Raw genomic sequence first — 19,715 nt, forward strand, 5'->3', positions numbered from 1 at the left:
GGGGGGCCTGGCCAGGCTGCGTCTGCCCTAGGGGACGGGCCTGAGGACCCCGGCCACACTCTGCCTCCTCCTTGAGTGGAGAGTTTATGACAGATTAGCCCTGGACAGTTTCGGGTGGAGGGGAGTAGGGGGGCCCTTTCCCCAGGGGCTGCCGTGATGGACAGATTCCGGGGCCCGTCCCCAGGTGTGTCCCTACACTTAAGCTGGTGCTGATGGCCTCCTCCATGGGGAGTCCGGCCCCCCCGCTCTTCCCGGCCCCAGGAAGCAGGCTCGCAGGTCTGCAGTGGCCCCAGCCCACCTCCTCCAGGCTGCCGGAGTCTCCTGGGGTCGCCGTCACAAACCAGCGTGGGCTTAAAACCACTCACTCGGATTCTCTGACACGTTGGGCTCAGACGTCCTAAAACCCCGGCACGGGCAGGGCTGGTCCCCCCAGGGTCCAGGGAGACCCGGCTCCTGCCCTTCCCTGCCCCGCAGCCCCCCTCTGTCCTCCCCGCCCTCAGCCCAGGGTCTGCCTGTCTCAGGGACCCCCGCCCTCTGCCGCCCTCTCGAGAGGACGTCGGGCACCCCGGGATCCCAGGACGGTCTCCCCGTCTGAGGTCCGCTCACCACCACCCTTGGTTTTGTTGGCAAACTGCCTCCTCTTGGCCACAGAGCGCGACAGGCGCCTGTTCCCCGCGTCTTTGGGGCGTCTGCCGACCCGCTGCCTGCACACCCCGCCCCCCCGTTGATCTTCACAGCACCGTCTGCGTGAGGCCTCTCTGTTACCTCTTTCTTCTGTTTATCACCTGTAGACGGAAAGGCGGGGATTTTGTCTCTTTTGTTCGAAGCCCTTGCCCTCGAGAGCGAGAATAGCTCGTAGCCCGCAGGTGCCCATGAAGCGCTCGTGGAGTGAGTGAGAGAGTGCGGGCAGGCCCCCGCCGAGCGAGGACTCGAGGCTCCCACCCCAGCCAGCACCCAGGGCAGACTCTTCTGGAAGGATCCTTCTCTACAAAGCATCTGCCCCTCCCCCTGCGGTCAGCCTGGGGAGGGGGGTGCAGGGAGGGACGCGGGGCAGCCTGCGGGCGCTGACGGGAAGGGGGGTTGTCCCGCCCCAGAGGCTGGCGGGTCCTTCGCTGTGTCTGCGGGGTAGGCCGGGCCCCAGAGCAACCCAGCTCCCAGCTCCCAGCGCGCCGCGGGGGCAGAGCGGGACAGGGTACAGCCCGCTGTCACAGCCTTGTGGGGTAGGCAGGACGGTCCGGACTCGGGGGCTGCAGGGCTCCGGGGCGACGGGGTCAGGCCACACCAGGCGGACGCACCTTCAGACGAACACAGACGCCCCCTGGTCCTGCCCCGAGCCCCTCCTGACGGCCGCTGCGCTCAGCCTGGGCTCCCAGCCCCTCGGCGGGGTCCCTGCCCTGTGGGCTTCCACCCCGGCCGACTCCGGCTCCCAGCCCCCAGACGCAGACACACGCCAGCCCCTCAGGGCTGCGCCTCAGGCACCGGGCTTGTCCCCACGCCAGCGACTGGGCTCCCACGGTCCCTCCACTCAGAACACCATTTCCCGGACTGTCGCCTGGCCGACCCCCGCCTCCCGTGCAGATCTGGGCTCAGAGAGCCCCCCCAGGCCATGCTGGACGAAGCGTCAGACCGCCACAGACCCCCACTTTTCCCAAGCCCTCGATGTCGTGTGTTCACTTTCGTGACCGTTGTCCGCTCTCACCCAACACGACGCCCGGGGAGGGAACCAGACACAGGAGGCCACACGGGCTGTGAGTCCACGCGTGTGACACGCCCAGACCAGACTCCTCCACGCCCGGGAAGAGGGCTCGTGGGGGCCGGGGAGTGATAGCCGACGGGGACAAGGTTTCCTTTGGACGGATGGAATGTTCTGGAATCAGAGGTGATGGTTGCCCAACACTGGGAATGCACTAAAAGGCACTGAACCAAATAAAAACTTGAAATGGGGAAAATGTGCCCGTGGGGCCGGGCACCCGTCGGGGCGTGGCACATGGTAGGTCTCAGGAGAAAAACGGGACACCCGGCGTGTGAGTGGGTGGCAGGGAGCCTCCGCGCCCCGGCCCGGGTCCCCGGTGACCACTGCCGCCCCGCCCACCGCGGACAGCCTGTCACAGCAGTGGGGCGCCGTCCGGGAAACACAGGTCATCCGCCCACCTGGACGCTGAGGCCGGGCCGCCCCCGTGGGATTTGGCTTACGGGAGGCAGACGAGGCTGTGTACCCAGTCCCCGGTGCTGGCTTGTCCATCTGGGGCACGCGGGGGGGCGGCGGGGAGGAGGCCTGGTTCTGTGAGGGGGTCTGAGTGGCCCCAGGCTGAGCGTCCAGCACCCAGCACAGTGCCCTCGGGGACCTTCATCTGGGGCAGCGCGCATGCCCGGCTCCCCGCGCTGCCGACCCCAAGGCTTCCTGGGGGGTGGGAGGAGGGCGCGGCGTGCTGGGGGCCTCGCGGCCCTGCCCGGCTGACACACGGGTCTGCAGAGCACGCAGACTTCAGGGTTCCGCGGGGGATGGGGTCCCCTGGCCCTGGGAGAGCCGGTGGAGACGAGGAGACGGCGTCCTGGGCTTGAGTTTTATCTGCTCGTCAGCCGCTGTGTGGCCCTGGGCAGGTCCCTTTCCCTCTCTGGGCTTCTGCGTCCCCGTGTGTACCACAGACCGAGGTGAGCTGATTCCGGGTGGCGGGGGGGCTCCGCCGTGTGCCTGCCGTGTGTCGTTCGACCTCCAGACAGAGCTCTCACCCCGGGGTGCCCCACTTCCCCGTCCGGGGACGCCTGTGGTGGTCGTGGCGGGTGGCGCTCCTGGCCTCACCTGGGTGGGGGCCGGGGATGAGGCTCGGCCCCCCGCCCTGGCTGGAACGGCCCCCCGGAGAACGACCCCACCTCTACGTCTGTGGTGCAGGTCCCCTCTGACCTCCCCCAGGGCCGTTCTGCAGGTGGGACACGGAGGCCACAGGAAGGAAGGAGGGGGGTTCTCGGTGGGAGCGGTCTGCCCTGCGCGGCGGCCTGGCGGTGCCAGGAGAGGCCGGGGTCTGGAGGTGCAGCTGAGGGCATCTGCCAGTGCACTGGCTGGGGGGGGGGTTGCCATGATTCCAGCGTGTGCGGGACGGGGGTGTGGAGTGGGGACGGCTCCCCATTGCCGGGGCTGGGGCGGGGTGGGGGGCACTGCAGCAGCCCCCCCAGGAGAGGTCGGGGATGCGGCAGGGTCCCCAGGACTGGAGCTCGGGGGAGATGTGCCGCCCAAGACAGAAAACCGAGAGTCGTCAGCTGACAGGGACAGGAGGAGAGGCCCTGGTGGGCGCCCGGCCCCAGGTCAGGGAGGGAGGGTCTGGAGCGCGTGTCCCCCAAGACCCCAGCCCTGGGAAGAAGGCAAGGGGCAGAGAAAGGGTAAGAACAGGGCCCTCCTTTCCCTCTCGGCCACAGCCCACCACAGGGCCTTTGTCCATGCTGTGCCCTCCGCCCTTCCCGCCCGCCTCTGCCCTGCAGAGCAGTGGGCACAGGGCCCTGAGAACCCCCAGAAGCAGGACGGGAGCCCAGACCTCCAGCTGGATGGGAACCCCACTGCGGGGCCCAGGGTCAGGACACAGGCCCATGAGGGTCCCTCCCGGGCTCGCCACACCCCGGGCTCGCCTTACCCCTAGCCCCGTGGACCAATGGTGGCCACGCCTGAGGGACGGTCAGGGACACACTGGGTCACAGCTGGAGGGCCCCACGGCCGAGGGCCAGCGGTGCTCCCATCCGGGGCTTCGCCGTGGCTTGGCCGCCCGGTAACAGGTGAGGGACGCGGGTGAGGTGCCCCCAGGGTCCTGCCGGCCCCCACCGGGCCCCTCTCCGGCCGCTGAGTCCTTACTTCCCAGTTTTGTCCTCATCCGTGTTCTGGGCCAGCTCTTGGGTAAGAATTCTTTCCGACGTAGAAACAGCTGAAGAAACGAGCAACGTCCGTGTTCGCGTATTGCCCGAACCGCAGGGCCTCACCCCAGGGTGTCTGCGGGCGCCCCCCACCCCCCCGCCCTTCCTGCCACCACGGGCTCAGCCGCTCCCCCTCCGCGGGTCTCGGGTAGAGCGGCCCCCGCCCTGGGTAAACCGGAGCCTGCGAACCCCTCCGCGGCCCCACCGTCCCTCCCCGGGCGTCTTTCTCCGGACCGGAGCCGGGGGTGTTCAGGAAGCTCCCCCCCGGCCCCGGAGCCCGGGCGAGGCTCTTTGTCCCCAGGCTCCGCGTCTCACCAGCTCTGGCTCAGCACCGGGGAGCTGTTTGTTGACTGACTAGTGGACAGAAGCGGGAACCGCGGGGCAGCTGCATGGCCGTGTCTCTGAGGTGACAGAAGCAGGCCCAGCGTCATGCACAATAAAAACCGTTTCAAGATTCCCCTGAAACCCACGCACGGCTGCTGTCAGCCGCCCTCGATCAAATCATTGTTTTTAAAGAGCCCGGCAGCAGCAGCTGCTCCGGATTACGACCGGACGCGTGCCCGCTGCCCCCCGAGATGGTCTCCCGCCACCCCGAGGTGCTGTGCTATTCAGTGTCCCCGACTGGGAAGGGAGGGCGACGGCGAGGTGCCCCCATGTGGTGGGGTCCCGGCAGAGACCCCGCGCCGGGGCCGGCCCAGAGCCGAGGCTCCGCGGTGTTTGCCGTGTTGAAGGTGGTGGCGGCGGCGTTCACGGTCCGGCAGACGGGAGACCAGTGACAAGCAAGGGTCTCAGTGGAGCGAGAGTCTTGATCTTGGGGTCGTGGGCTCGAAACCCACGCAGGGTACAGAGCTTACTTTATCGAGAAAGACTAGGACGAGGACTGTAGTACAGAGTCACCAGGAAGTGACAAGAGACCAGACCCAAATAAAGTCAGGGAGGAGCCATGCAGGGAAGGTGTTCCAGGCAGAGGGGACACCACGTGCAAAGGCCCTGGGGCAGGACCAGGCCTCGTGTGTGGGAGGAACGGCCAGGAGGCCCAGGTGGCTGGAACAGAGTGGGCACCGGGGAGAGAGGGAGGAGGGGAGGGCGGGGGGAGGGCGGGGCAGGTTGTGCCGAGCCTGGGGGCCTCGTTATATGCCAGACGGGGGTGCGGTTCTCTGCTGCAGAAAGAACAGACCAGACAACTCTGTCCCCACAAGGACTCTGTATTTGGCACTGAATCATACCACCCATTCCCTCCTTGGGGCAAAGCCAGAGGGGCCCCAGGTTCCCCTGAATCAGGCTGTTGAGGTCCTGCCCCTAGCTCCCAGGGCGAGGACAGTTACCCCTCGACCACAGGGAGCAGCACAGGCTGGGGCAGGGACCTGGAGGAAGCTCAGAGTCGGGGCAAGTTTAAGGTAGGAAGTTGCCAGACATGGGAGATGGACAGCTGAGCGGGGGACCCTCCGTTCCGGCGCTCCTGTCCTCTCCTGGGACCCAGCCTCCCCACGTGCTGGGCAACAACATGGGCAGAATGACCTAGAAAAACAGCCTCAGCAGGAAGTTTGCCTTAGGGAGAGACTGTGTCCCTGCAATGTCCAGGTCAGAATTAAGGACAGCCGCGGTGGGAGGGCACAGCCGGCCGGCTCCGCTGCCTCCCAGGCCTCCCTCCTGGTCCCCTGCTGGAGGCCACGAGCTGAGAGCACCGATGCCTGGTTTCCTCGTGCTGTGAGCAGCTCCGTCCCCACCACTCCCGGGCTGTTCCGTGGCGTACGTGAAATCCCAGGCATGGGTGGGGGGCCCCTAGAATTCAGTTTGGTGTTTCTTTTCATTTTATTTGTGCATTCTGTCGCTGACAACCCAGATTTTTTTAACCCCCGTCTAAGTGCCTCTCGGCTGTCTTCCCCGGCGGGTGTGTTGACGACTCCCCGGTTCCACGGTAGCCACGGACGGCCACTTGTTTGATCCCCTGTTGATGAATACTGGTTAGTTCCATGTTTCCTCCGTTTAGCTAGATCTCAGCTGTCTTCCTCTGTTGGTGCGCGGGAACCTCCTCGATGCCGCAGCAGACACAGACCATAATTTGACCAATCCCCTAGTGATGGACGCAGAGGTTAGGTCCAGTTTCTTTTTCTCGCTATCTCCAGTGACCCTGCAGCAAACTCAAGGGGTCTGTCCGCAGTGCTGGGCTCCCTCGCAAGTCTCTAGGGGTGGCGGGGATGCTTCCTGGCATCTTCCAGCTCTCCGGGGTTCCCTGTGGTCCTCGGTGTCCCGTGGCTCCAAGCCATACCCTCCGACCCACTGTCCGGAAGCCTCTGCTCTGTGCATCTGTGTCCTTGTCTTCCCTTTGTATCGGAATACCAGTCATGGGGTGAGGGCCATCTGAGCCCAGGGTGACCTCGTCTTACCTGGATTATGCCTGCAAAGTGCAGACCCTCCCCGCCCAGCCCCGGTTCCATGGGATTGGTGCTCGGCATGCAGCCGGCGGGGACTGGGGCTCTGGGCGTGTTCATTCCCCGCGGAGTCTGGGCAGGCGGGAGCCGGCCTCCCAGATGTCCAGCAGATGGAGGACCTGGAGCCCGAGTCCCTGCCCGGCCAGTCCTGTGGGAACAGTGTGGAAACAGGCAGCCCCTTGTGGGGGATGCTTGGGGAGATGCAGCTGCTGCGAGGCCAAAAATAGCTGCTAGTGGGCAGCCCCATCCAGCGGCCATCTGGCTGGACCCTCCCCGCCAAGCCCCACCTCGACCCCCAGGGTCTGGCTGCAGCCGAGCAGGGTAGAGGGAGGAGCACAGGGCGGTGGGGCCAGCAGGCTCCACGCCACACGTCAGCGGGCTCCCTCCCCCACGGCCCGGCCCCATCCTGCCCCAGGGCCTTTGCACCGGCAGTTCCCCCAGCCTGGCACTCCCTTCCCCAGACACCAGGGCACTTCCCGATCATTTACTGGGTCTCTCTGGGCTGCCTGTGGCCATCACGACAAAAATGCCACACGCGGAGAGACTTAAAACAACAGAGACCTACCCTCTCCCCGTTCTGGAGGCCGAAGTCTGACATCGGGGTGTTACAGGACCCAGCCCCCTCCGAAGGCTCCGGGGAGGACCCCCTCTTCCTCTTCCAGCTTTCTGTGGCTCCGCACAACGCTTGGCCTTCCTGGCTTACAGACACACCAGATCAGCCCCTGCCTCTTCTTCATGTGGCCTCTGGCATCGATGTGAGTGTCCCTGTCCCTCTGGTTACAAGGACACCCGTCCCTGGCTGTAGGGCTGCCCCATCCCAATAGAACCACATCATAACTGATCACATCTGCAGGACCGTTTCCAAACGAGGTCCCCTTCACAGGTGTCAGGGGCTAAGACTCAAACACGGCTCTTGGAGGGACGCCAGCCAGCCCTCTGCCGGGTCTCAGCTCAGATGTCGCCTCTGCTGGTCCTCGGCGGCAGCGCCTTTCACCGCCCACCCTTCCTTCCAGAGCGACCGGGTGTGGCCCCCGGACTTGCTGTCGGTGTGGATGGAGCACTGGGGTTCCCCCAGCAGGTGCCGGGTCTCACGCACACTCCTGGGCTCTCGGGAAATCCAAGTGATGAAGACAAAGGCCTTGGAGAGGTTACAGTCCCCTGGGAGGTCGCAGCCATGACCCGGGTTTTAAGCTACGTCCTAATTTCCTGCGGTGGTTGGACCAGTGTAGACACAAATACAGGGAAGAGGGAGCACAGCATGGGCGGGGCCCCGGGAAGGCCCCTGGGGGTAGCCAGGGAGAGTAGGAGACCACCTGCCACCCCACCGGGGAAGATGTCCACAAACCCCAGGAGGGCGGGCCCTCCAGCTGCCTGGCCCTTCAGCAGACGAGGAGCCTGTATACAGAAGGCACTCAGTAAGCTGTGGGGGGGGTACCCCAAAATTGTACACTATGTTGTGAAGCTCTTCTCCAGTTCAGTAAGTGCTTTCTCTTGTAATGTTTTTATTGAGATAAAATGGACATAACATAAAATTTGCCCTTTTAAAGGGTACATTTTGGTGACTTCCAGTGTATTCACAAAGTTCTGTAACCATCAGCACGAGCTAGTTCCAGAACATTCCAAGCAGCCGCGTCCCCATCAGCCATCCCGTCCCCCAACCCCCGGCCCCCAGGTGCCCCCTTCCCGCCTGGGGAGGAGCCCGGTCTGGCCGTGTCACACGGGTGGACTCACACATCCCGTGTGGCCTCCTGTGTCTGGTTCCCTGCGCACCGTGGGCTCAGGGCCGCGCGTGGGGGCCTCGCTCCGGCTGGTGGCCGAGGGACGCTCCGCGCGTGGGGGACCCGCTGTGCGTGTCCGCGCCTCTGCCCATGCGCGTTTGGGCAGTTTCCGTTTTCTGGCCATTAGGAGCGCGGCCGCCGCGATCGCGGGTGGACCGGCTTTCGCGTGGCCGCGCGGCCAGTTCTCCGCCGTGCGGGGCCCTCCGCGGAGGGACGCGTCTCGCGCGCGGCGGGGTCGGGGCGGTGGGCCCCGCGTGCTGATGCCTGCCCCGCCCTCAGGTGCCCACGAGGATGCTGGCGCGGCCCTAGGCCCACGCTCCGCACCATGACCTGCTGGCTGTGCGTCCTGGGCCTGCAGCTCCTGCTCCTGCCCGCGGCGCCCCCGCCGGCCGCCGGCTGCCCGGCCCGCTGCGAGTGCTCGGCGCAGACGCGCGCGGTGGCCTGTCCCCGGCGCCGGCTCACCGCCGTGCCCGACGGCATCCCGGCCGAGACGCGCCTGCTGGGGCTCAGCCGCAACCGCATCCGCTGCCTGAACCCCGGCGACCTGGCCGCGCTGCCGCTGCTGGAGGAGCTGGACCTGAGCGAGAACGTGATCGCGCACGTGGAGCCGGGCGCCTTCGCCAACCTGCCGCGCCTGCGCGTCCTGCGCCTGCGCGGGAACCTGCTGAAGCTCATCCCGCCCGGGGTCTTCACGCGCCTGGACAACCTCACGCTGCTGGACCTGAGCGAGAACAAGCTGGTCATCCTCCTGGACTACACCTTCCAGGACCTGCGCAGCCTCCGCCGGCTGGAGGTGGGCGACAACCACCTGGTGTTCATCTCGCGCCGCGCCTTCGCGGGGCTGCTGGCGCTCGAGGAGCTGACCCTGGAGCGCTGCAACCTCACGGCGCTGTCCGGAGAGTCGCTGGGCCACCTGCGGGGGCTGGGCGCCCTGCGGCTGCGGCACCTGGCCATCGCCGCCCTGGAGGACCAGAACTTCCGCAGGCTCCCGGGCCTGCTGCACCTGGAGATCGACTACTGGCCGCTGCTGGCGGAGGTGGGCGCGGGCAGCCTGCAGGGGCTCAACCTGACCTCGCTGTCCGTCACGCACACCAACATCACCGCCGTGCCGGCCGCCGCGCTCCGCCACCAGGCCCACCTCACCTGCCTCAACCTGTCGCACAACCCCATCAGCACGGTGCCGCGCGGCTCCTTCCGCGACCTGGTGCGCCTGCGCGAGCTGCACCTGGCCGGCGCCCTGCTGGCCGTCGTGGAGCCGCAGGCCTTCCTGGGGCTGCGGCAGATCCGCCTGCTCAACCTCTCCAACAACCTGCTGTCCACGCTGGAGGAGAACACCTTCCACTCGGTCAACACGCTGGAGACGCTGCGCGTGGACGGGAACCCGCTGGCCTGCGACTGTCGCCTGCTCTGGATCGTGCAGCGCCGGAAGACCCTCAACTTCGACGGGCGGCTGCCGGCCTGCGCCACCCCGGCCGAGGTCCGCGGCGACGCGCTGCGCAGCCTGCCCGACTCGGCGCTCTTCGAGTACTTCGTGTGCCGCAAGCCCAAGATCCGCGAGCGGCGGCTGCAGCGCGTCACGGCGGCGGCGGGCGACGACGTGCGCTTCCAGTGCCGCGCCGAGGGCGAGCCGGCGCCCACCGTGGCCTGGGTGACGCCGCGCCACCGCGCCGTGACGGCCGACAGCGCGGGCCGCGCGCGCCTGCTGCCCGGGGGCACGCTGGAGATCCGGGGCGCGCGGCCGCAGGACAGCGGCACCTACACGTGCGTGGCCAGCAACGCGGGCGGCAACGACACCTACTTCGCCACGCTGAGCGTGCAGCCCGAGCCGGCCGCCAACCGGACCCCGGGCGAGGGCCGCAACGAGACGCAGGCGGCCGCGCGCTTCCCGCTGGACCTCACCACCATCCTCGTGTCCACCGCCATGGGCTGCATCACCTTCCTGGGCGTCGTTCTCTTCTGCTTCCTGCTGCTCTTCGTGTGGAGCCGCGGCCGCGGGCAGCACAAGAACCACTTCTCGGTGGAGTACTCCTTCCGCAAGGTGGACGGGCCGGCGGCCGCGGCGGGCCAGGGCGGCTCCCGCAAGTTCACCATGAAGATGATCTGACGCCCCGCGCGCGCCGGCCCGTCCCACGAGCACCTATGCATTTCCCGGAGGCCGCCCGCCGCCAGCGCCCCGCGCGACTGACCCCCTTTTTTGTAGGGACCCGACCACAGGACTGTCTTTTCATCAGGACTCATCTTTTGCATAGTTTCTCGAGCATTTTCTAAAGGTTTCCCCCGTCTTCCTGTCCCTCCTGAGCTGGGTGGGAGCTCGGAGACCCCCACGGCCCTCTCTGCAGATGGTTCACACCCCCCTACCCCTGGCTGGGGGCCCCCTGACACGGCTGGCACCCCGAGGGACGATGGCCTACATCCCGGACGTGGGGGGCCGCCCAGCCCCCCGGGGAGGCATGCCCGGATGCTCCACTCCGCACACGGAGACACAGGTGTTCACACCCAGGACACGCTCTTGGACACACAGCTCCAAAACAGAACCCAGCCGACCCTCAACAGGCGCCCCAGGCTGCCGAGCTCGCCTCGAGCACACAGGGCTCTTGTGAGAGCGCAACTCACACCCGGGACATACCCTGCTCACACTCAGGACACACCCAGCTCACGCTCGGGCCACACGCGTACCACACCTGAGACACCCAGCTCACGCACGGGACAACCCCAGCTTACACTGGGAATGCACTCGGCTCACACCCGGGACACAGCTCACAGCCAGGCCACGCTCGGCTCACACGCGACATCCAGTTCACACTCAAGACACACCCAGCTTAGACCCAGCTGACGCTGAACGCGTGCCCCAGGCTGCAGAGCTCGCCATGGGGACCCAGGGCTCTCCCGAGAGCACGACTCACGCTGGGACAGGCCGCTCACACCTGGGATGTGCACAGATCATAGCTGAGACACACTCAGCTCACACTCAGCTCCCTCTCGACTGGCTGTCTCTGGGGGAGTGTCAGGGCTACACTGAGGTCTTCCAGAACAGGCAGTGCTTCCGCTGGGGGCCCAGCACGAAACAGGCTAGTCTGGGCCCCTGCCCCCAGACTCTCCCCTGGTCCGGGACCCACCAGCCCAGCAGGGTGGGCTGCCCACTAGGAGAAGCCATCTCCCCCGCTTCCTCTGCCACCCACAACAGCGGCCACTTGCCTCCTCTGCCCATGCCACACAGGAGGGGCGGCCGTCCTGGCCCCTGGCTGGGGAACATGGCTTCTGGGGTGTCCCCCTCCAGCAGGCCAGCTGGAGTGACCTTCAGTCCTGAGTCCACACTACCCCCCTCAGCCAGCCTCAGAGGGGCCCCAGTGCAGCCCTACCAGGCCTGGCCCAGCGCTGTGACCGGCTGCACCTGCGGGGAATGAGGCCAGAGAGTGTGTGAGGTTCTGAGGGTCCCCGTTAAGTGCAGTCTCTGCCACTTTGGAGCAGAGCTAGGGCTAAAGGGTAAGGGAGCCACAGGCAGACGGAAGCTCGGGTTAAGGAAGAACTCCCCTAAGCTTACTGCCATGTTACTCTTCAGATAGTGAGTTCCCCATCACTGGGGGTAAGCAACAGGAGCTGATGTTTTACAAAAATCTTCAGGAACCCCAGGAACGGGGTCCATCCATGACCCTGCCTCTGCCAGGTGGATTACTGCCCCCACCCTCCACCTGGGCCAGATTGACAGGGCACCGTTTGAGGAAGGGGCACAGAAAACACTGTGGGACCCCTTGACTAGTAAGGAGCTTGGCCTCCCCCCAAGGTTAGGACAGTGTTCTTCAGGACCTCGTAGGAAGGCTCGAAACCAGGTCTGTTCCCTTCCAGGAGTACAATTATAGCTGATGGCTGAGAACCCCTGGACCCTGGGGTCCTCGTCTGTAATGTAGGTCTGAGGTCAAATCCACGGCTGCACATATCTGAGGCCACGTGCCCGGACCGGCTTGATGGTTGTCCTGGATCCCAGATCCTTCAAGATCTTTCTGAGATGAGCCAGAGAGAAAGCTGGGCCAAGACTGGGGGTTTTGAGCACAGGATCCAGACAGAACCTGGAGGGGATACTGGCCCTCCTCCCGGGCTGTGTGGCTGGACACGGTAGGCCTTGGTCCTGCTCCCTCCTGCCTCAACCCCACTCGTGGCGGGACGCAGCGATGGCTGAAGGGGGTGTCCTGTGCCCCCGAACTCCGCCTGAGTGGGGCAGAACCGACTGGTTTTCTCCCTTCACATCCTCCTGACCTTGGTTGCCATAACAACCCCAAGGGCCCCTCAAAATGACATCCAAGTGCCTTTAGCATCATCAGCGATGGGCGGGTGTGTTCTCAGCAGCGTCAGGACACGCACACCGGCGGTGCCCTGGGATCCCCCACCTCCCACCCCAACATGAACCCGGAACCCCCCAAGCCCCCAGCCCCCTCTTGCTGTGTTTGGTTGGAACCCAATAAAAATGAAGCTGATTTAATAACAGACTTTGGGTTTTTTTTTTTTTTCTTTCAACGCTCACGGGAGGAGTGGGGGCAGGAAGGCGTGGCTGCCGGGGTCCTCGGGGGGAACCGTCTGGTTCCAGCTCCAAAGCCGGGCCTGTGTCACGGCGCGCTTGGGAGACAGAACGGCTCACAGTGATGGCTTCGGGTCTTGCTTCGGGAGCGCCCATGCTGCTCCGGGGGCCGCTCCCCAGAGCCCATGTTGACTCCTTCTGGCAGGTCAGAGCCCTGAGGGCTGCGTCCTCTTAGGATCCAACTTTTCCAGTGGGCAAAGGCAGGGTCAAGGATGGAGAGAATTTGCCCAGAGTCCCCGGCTGAGGGAAGGTGGGGCGCTCCCTGCTGTGCTTCCTCCCTCCAGGCTTGGGGGGGTCCTAGCAGTCTCCCTGCTTTGGGGGGCTGGGAGAAAAAGCAGGCAGCTTAAAAAAAAAGACTCGTCTGTTTATTTGTTTATTATTTAACTCTGCTCGCCCCCCAACGTGGGGCTCAAACTCACACCCAGAGATCAAGAGTCACGTACTCTTCTGACTGAGCCCGCAGCTTTTAGGGGCGCCTGGACGGGTCAGGTGTCTGCTCTTGGTTTCGGCTCAGGCCGTGATCCCGGGGTCCTGGGATCGCACCCCACGTCAGGTTCCCTGCTCAGCGCAAGCTGGCTTGGGACGCTCTCTCTGCCGGAGCCTCCTGCCCCCTCACGCAGGGACATGCACTCACTCTCTCAAATAAAAATAGGGGGTTTTTTGTGTGTTTTTTTTTTTTATAGAGCAGGTGCTTTATTTTTAAGATTTTATTTATTTATTTGACAGACAGAGATCACAAATAGGCACAGAGAGAGACATCACAAGTAGGCAGAGAGGCAGACGGAGAGAGAGGAGGAAGCAGGCTCCCCGCCGAGCAGAGAGCCCGATGCGGGGCTCGATCCCAGGACCCTGGCTCATGACCTGAGCTGAAGACAGAGGCTCAACCCACTGAGCCACCCAGGCGCCCCCAGAGCAGGCTTTTAAACCAAGCACTTTATTGACCCTTTCTGGAAGGAGGTACGCCGGGTCAGACCAGTCAGCAGACTCTGACCCGGGTGAGATGCCCACGGGCGGCCTCTCACGAGCCGCTCAGGGCCTCTCTCCAGGCCTCCGGGTTCCCATCTGACGCTGGGAAGAGGTGTCCTTTCTCGCACTGCAGGACGGGGACACATCAGGCTGTAGGCGGCGCTCCACGCCTGACTTCCAGGAAGCTGCTGGGCGAGGACGCTGGCCCTGGAGTCCCGGAGCCCCCCTTCCGTCTCCTCCCACAGCAGCGGCAGGACAAACCACCCCTCCGCAGCGAAGCCCAGCTCCCTGGTTCAAACCAGGTCCAAGACCCAAGACGGTCCTGAGTCCGTCTCGTTCTTGGGGTGGGGCGGAGGGGTCCTCCTTCCAAGGCCCAGCGGAAAGGAACCCAAACAGAGGACGGGCCACTCACAGGGTCTCTGTGGGTCCCCCCCAAAATACAGGACAGGGGTCCAGTCAGCATGCCTGGGCCCGGGAGGGGGGCGCTGACCTTCCCTGCCTCGGTTTCCCCTCCCAGACGGAGCTGGAACGGTGAGCGAGTTTCTCCGGCCGCGCCCACACACCGCACATCTCTAAGGCCATCTGCCCGGCGCAGACCCACTTTCCGCGTGGCTCCCCTCTCTTCCAGGCCCCTCCAGCTCCCCAGGAGTCCCCGAGCCGAGCACAGGGAACGGAACCGAGAGGCTTACAACAGCTGGGGTCTCTGAGTCGACCGTCTGGAGATCAGACGTGTGGAATGGGTCAGCAGGGCTGGTCCCCCAGGCGGGGCAGCCCCGGGGCGTCTCCCTCGCTGACGGTGCTGAGCCAAGGCCAAAGGTCCCCAGTCCTGAGCCTCAGGGGATGCTCACCCAGCGGGGCACGGCGGGGTGCTGGGCGGTCTGCCCTCCCCGCCTGAGAAGCCCCCCCCCTCCCCCCCCCCCGGGAGCCCTCGGAGGAGAGGCCCGCCCGAGGCAGGCAGCCGGCCCCCAGGCAAGCCCGCCACCCTGCCCCGTCCTGGGAGCAGAAGTCCCCGGAGAGGTCACCCTGGTCCCAGCCCGCCGCCCACTCACTGCCCCCACCCCAGACCCAGCTTGGCCACGCCACCACGCAGGGCGGGGACCAGGCTGGGGGGAGCGAGGCCCTGCCCTCGGGCACAAAACGGAAGGGCAAGCCGGGCACTCGGTCTTCCAGATCAGCATTCCGCCAAGTAAATGAACTCCCGGCCCCACTCCGCCACGAGCAAGAATCCGTCTCAAATAAAACAGCCCCCCTGCCCCGCAGGACCCCGCCAGGCCGGGTTCTAGGGACAGACCGGTCACTTACCCGCGGCGCTGGGGGCCCCGGGCCGGACAGCCCACTGCGCCTCTTCAGTCTCACGTGGGATGCTCGTATCTGGACGGCCTCACCGTACATTCCGTGCTCGGGTGGGTGCCCGGCACGCGCTCCCCCAGGGGCAGGTCACAGCCAGCAGCTGGCTGAGGTGCCCACGGGTGTCCTGTTGGGAAAGGACCTCAGAAGGGTGTGGGCAGCGCGGGCACCTCTGGTCCCACACTGACCACCCCGGAGTTGCGAAATCCGTCCCTCCCCCCTCCTCTTGTCGTGAGGTTCCCAAGGGGCTCGGGGTCACGGGGCGCCCACCGGTGACAGATGGAGACGGTCAATCTGTCAGCTCAGGCAGCTGAGCGTGGGGAGAAGGGAGAACACAGGATCGAGTCAGGGAACCTCACGCTGAAAAGGCCTTGAGCTCAGTCTGTTGCTGTTGCCCAAAACGGGGCTGGGGACCCGTGTGGAACCTGGTCACACGTGGCTGCACCTGCTTCCCCCGCAAACAGGGCCCTGGGCACCCAGCACTGCCCTGAGGACCCATCACTGTGCCCGGCCCGGCCGTGGAGCCCCACGAGAATTCCCTACCCTCTACCCTCTCTGCGCTCACGGCCCCTGAGCCAAACCACAGGGGCGGGGACAGAAGCCCAGCTCGGACTGTGCCATCGCAACTCTGCCCGCAGTGTATGGCTCTGCTTTCCCTTCACGGAGGGGGTGGGGAGGCCGCGGGGAGCTGGGCGCCCTTCACGCCGCGGCCCGGCGGCAAACCTCCAGCCCAAACATGGCTGAGTTCCAGCATCTGGACCCCCGGGTTTCCACCGACCGTGCTTTTCTGTGTGGCCGTCGTAGACGAACCGTCCAGAGCTCAGACGGACGCTTGCTCCCGCCAGCCCTGCCCCCGTCCCGGGCTGGGCGGGCAGAGGGCGGGGGAGGGGGGGGCGGGGCAGCTCCAGTGACGATGACCCCGCAGAAGGGGAAGTGAAAACCAGGGAGGAAAGAGCCGGCCTGGGGGCGTTTCTTGCTGCCCCAGCGTTGCCCGGGTTCCCCAGCGTGTCTGGCTCCCCACTGCCGTCCTACGTCGTCTGAGCCTCAGCGCAGGGACCGTCCCCGTGTCGCCCCCTCCCCGGCCCCCCACGCGTGGCCCAGGCCACGTCCTCTGCCTAGAGGATCCTTCCCACCTTGGAGGGAGGCGTCCCCTGCGGGCAGCCGGGGAGCACGGCCTGGGGAAGTTAAGCAGAGGGCGCCCCTCCCTGCGGTCTACAGTTGCACGGGGCTTCCGGGCGCTGCGGGCCACCAGTCAGCCTGGACGGGGCCGAGCGCCCGCCCTGGAGTTTGACCCCAAGGCTGCCCCCGCCCCCCGTCCCTCGGGTCCTGCAGGTAGGGGCTCCCGGAGGGGTGCTGGGGTGGGGGGTGGGCAGAAGCAGCACCTCGTGGAGGTCGGGGTGACAGGGGTCTGGGTGGGGCGTGCCGGGCTGCTGAGCTCTGGGAAGGAGACCTGGTGTTGCGTAGGCCCCCAGCTGACCCCCATCCCTGGCCCGGCCCCCACAGTTGGACCTTCTATTCAGGCCATGTCCAAAAGCACAGGGTCCTTCTCACGGCCCTGCACGGTTGAGAGGGGATGGTCCTGCCCTGCCCATGAGGAAAGGAGCCCAGGGAGGGCGACACACCACCCCAGGGCCACCGGCAGGCCAGTCCGGACAAGACGACCGAGGCTGCCCCCGCGCCTAGCTCCCTGCTCCCCCACGCACACCATCAGCACCCCGCACCGGCCCACCCCCGCGGGTCCCCAACTCTGACCCCCCCACTGCAGCATGAGCGACCCTGAGTCACCCACCGAGACCCCTGGGCCTGACGCCCCGACCTGGCCGACTCCGCCCACCTACAGCAACCTTGGTGAGCCCCCGGGGGGCCTGGCTGGAGGACCGGGCGGCAGGGCGGGCGGCCGAGCCAAGGGCTTAGGGAGGCCCCTGCCCGAGGGCGGCTTAGCTCACTCGCGGTCCCCACAAAACTCTGCTGAGGGAGGAAGCAGCTGGGAGCCCCTCTCATCCACATGAGGAAGCTCCCAGAGGTGGGGTCACCCGGCCGGAGCCCCACAGGGACACAGGGTCGCCTGGTGTGGGCTGGACGTGTCTTGGCCACGGACACGTCGCTCCTCTGTGAACTGCGGGGGCACCCGTACCCCACGGGGCCACTCTTCCCATCCTGCAGACGGGGCAGTGGGGGCTGAGGGGCCCAAGCCCATGTGTCCTCACCCCTTCCTTGCTCCCCACCATCAGGCGAGGCCCGTGCCCAGCTGCTGCCATCCAAGGCCTGCCGCCCCCGGACATCCAGGCCCCCCTTGACTGACCCACAGCCCCTGCCCCCACCTCTGCCCAAGAAGACCTTGGCCAGGACCCAGTCCCTGCCCACCCACAGGGTCCCCAGCTCCGGCCCCACTCCCGCAGGGCAGCCTCGGAGGCCCTATCTGGGGTCCCACAGTGTGGACGAGAGCCAGGCCGGCAACGACCAAGCATGGGCCCCTGGTCCCCCTACGCAGCCACACATTCGCTCGCTCCACAGCCCGCTGGGCCTCGGCTGGCCCGACCTGCATCGCCCCGAGGCTGTGCGCGCCTTCCTGGAGGCCCGGCAGCTGGAAGGCCTCCGTACCGTGCACGCCCAGCTCCGGGCTCGGCTGCTGGGGGGCCGCCCGGGCCCCTGTCACCCCGGCCACGGCTTCCGCCTCCTGGACAGCTCGCCATGTGTGGACAGCGGGGACGCCCTCTACTACCGCCTGGTGCGGGTGGGCGACGAGGCGTGGCACATGCTGGCTGCCAAGGTGAGCCCCGCCCGTGCCCCTGCTCCTCGGAGCCGTCCCTGGTCGCCCACGTTGGGTGTCGTCTGGGACCGTATAATAAGTCCTAGTCTCTGCCACCATCAGCATGTCGAGCCCCTCTGCGCGCCCTGAGCCGTCCTACGGAGCCCAAGGCGCCCTTACCCACCGAATCCCCACACACGCTTTGCTACGTGACTGTCACCGCCCTTGTCATAAGATCTTCCGTTTATACGGGCCATTCAGGGAGGAAAAAACCTAGATCCCCGTGAAGCCACTCGTGTCAGACGCAGACTTTCAGAGGATGCTCAGCAGTGAGGCTGTGCTGGGGGGGCCCGTCCCCCTCACACCCTGAGCGCGAGGGAGGGCAGCGCGGCTGGCCGCGCGGGTCAGGGACGGCCGCTGGACCCTGACTCCTGCGTGGAAGCCCCCACCCCTCCCGGCGAGTCTAATGTAATTCCCAGAGCTGGTGCTCCTCTGACCTTCTAGAAAGAGCCTTGCTGTCCTGCACTAGGGCTTCTGGCCGCTGGGGCTTCGGAGGCCTTGAGCCAGTCCCGCCCCCCCCCCCCCGAGATGGATCTCAGGATGGGACAGAGCCGCCGAGCGAGACACCTGCTCTGCCGTAGCCTGGACGCTCACGGCGGCTGCTTGCTAACCTTCTGGACATCTGGGCTCCGACTAAACCGAGTATGGGGGTTGTCGTGTCCACGGTTGTTAGCAGGTGTAGAATGTGGCTACTGGAACGTCCAATGACACCGCGGCCTGGGTCGTGTTTCTCTGGGACGGCCCGCCCTGGGCCCCCGCACTGCCCGCCTCCTCACACCTCTGAGGGGCTGCAGTCCGACCCCTCGACCCCATCGTCCTTAGCGGAGCTTTCCCTAAAACCATGCTGGCGACAGACAGCGAATTAACACGTTCCAACTCCCGCCTCTGGAGGCCGAGCACACGCAGCAGGGGCGGCGGGAAGCACCGGCGGGGGTCTCCGCGCCCAGGCCCCTGACGGCCGCCCCCACCTTTGCCCCTCAGGTGCCCAAGCCGGGAGCCGCGGAGCCCCACCCGTGGGGCCTGGAGCTGCAGGCCTCGCTGGGCCCACACTTCAACCTGCAGGGGCTGTGCGGCCTGGTACCCGAGGACGCACTGCCCGGAGCACCCTGGAGCGGCCCCGTGGCGCTGGCGGCGGAGGTGCCAGAGCGCACGCTGACCCAGTGGCTGTCCGAGGTGGGCAGGCGGCTGCGGCCCGCGGAGCTCCCCTGGGTCGCGGCCCTGCTGCTGCTGCAGCTCACGTCCGCGCTGGAGCACCTGGAGGCTCGGGGCGCGGCCCTGGCCGAGCTGCGGCCCGAGAACCTGCTGCTGGCGACGCCCCGGGGCTGTGCCGCGGCCGGGCCCCCTCGCCTGCTGCTGGCCGACTTCGGCCGCGTCCGCCCGCAGCCCCCGGGCCCCCCGGGCCCCCACGCGCAGCAGCTGAGCCACCTGCTCCGTGCCCTCCTGGGCCCCGCGGCGCCCTCAGCCACGCCCTTGGCAGCCGGCCTGGAGACTCTGGCGGCGCGGCTGGCCCACTCGCGGCCCTCGGCGGCCCAGGCGCGGGCTGCGCTGCAGGCACTGCTCTGGGGCCCGGGGCCTGCGCTGCGCGGCCGAGGAGCCCCGCTCGGGCCCTGGCTGCAGGTGCGCCGGGCGCTGCTGGCCCTGCACCTGGCCGAGCGGGCCGCGGCGGGGGAGGCGCCCGGCCTGGAGGACTCGCTGTGCTGCGCATACCTGGCTGAGGCCACGGAGGCCTCCCTGGGCCACGCCCTGGCGCTGCTGTGGGACTGACGCCTCCCAAGGGCCTCCCCCAGAGGTAGGCACCCTTCCCAGGCCTGGCGCCAGAAGGCCAGTGGGGACCGCCTCCATGATAGGCGGGACGCCCTTTCCAGAAACAGCCAGAAGGGTGCAGGACCGTGGACACACAGCCCCCTTTCTACGCC

General features: G+C 66.7%; 2 protein-coding genes and 1 long non-coding RNA gene across 3 annotated transcripts; 2 read left to right on the top strand and 1 right to left on the bottom strand.

The window, feature by feature from the left end:
• Positions 1 to 8,432: 8,432 nt before the first annotated feature.
• LINGO3 (leucine rich repeat and Ig domain containing 3) lies at positions 8,433 to 10,211 on the top strand. The gene has a single exon (XM_044254625.1). It carries the CDS (start codon positions 8,433 to 8,435, stop codon positions 10,209 to 10,211), a length of 1,779 nt encoding a protein of 592 aa, XP_044110560.1.
• A 1,720-nt stretch (positions 10,212 to 11,931) lies between these two features.
• On the bottom strand, positions 11,932 to 15,835 carry LOC122909929. Its single transcript, XR_006385196.1, has 3 exons — positions 15,769 to 15,835; positions 14,946 to 15,117; positions 11,932 to 12,999 (listed from the first exon to the last, which is right to left on the bottom strand). It is a non-coding gene; the product is annotated as an uncharacterized LOC122909929 (long non-coding RNA).
• Positions 15,836 to 16,261: 426 nt separating this feature from the next.
• PEAK3 (PEAK family member 3) lies at positions 16,262 to 19,563 on the top strand. The gene is made up of 4 exons (XM_044254628.1): positions 16,262 to 16,322; positions 16,756 to 16,838; positions 17,222 to 17,760; positions 18,781 to 19,563. The coding sequence occupies exons 2-4, from the start codon at positions 16,757 to 16,759 to the stop codon at positions 19,561 to 19,563; spliced, it is 1,404 nt and encodes a 467-aa protein (XP_044110563.1). The 5' UTR covers positions 16,262 to 16,322; position 16,756.
• The last annotated feature ends 152 nt before the right edge of the window (positions 19,564 to 19,715 follow it).

The sequence above is a fragment of the Neovison vison genome, chromosome 6 (assembly GCF_020171115.1).
Source record: "Neovison vison isolate M4711 chromosome 6, ASM_NN_V1, whole genome shotgun sequence".
In the NCBI taxonomy this organism is placed as follows: domain Eukaryota; kingdom Metazoa; phylum Chordata; class Mammalia; order Carnivora; family Mustelidae; genus Neogale; species Neogale vison.

Bases quoted from the DNA above. Each gene is read 5' to 3' on its own strand.
- LINGO3 (XM_044254625.1), top strand. From the start codon at position 8,433: ATGACCTGCTGGCTGTGCGTCCTGGGCCTGCAGCTCCTGCTCCTGCCC.
- PEAK3 (XM_044254628.1), top strand. From the start codon at position 16,757: ATGAGCGACCCTGAGTCACCCACCGAGACCCCTGGGCCTGACGCCCCG. The intron at 16,839-17,221 runs GTGAGCCCCCGG...CCCCACCATCAG, and splicing joins GCCCACCTACAGCAACCTTG to GCGAGGCCCGTGCCCAGCTG. The intron at 17,761-18,780 runs GTGAGCCCCGCC...TTTGCCCCTCAG, and splicing joins GGCACATGCTGGCTGCCAAG to GTGCCCAAGCCGGGAGCCGC.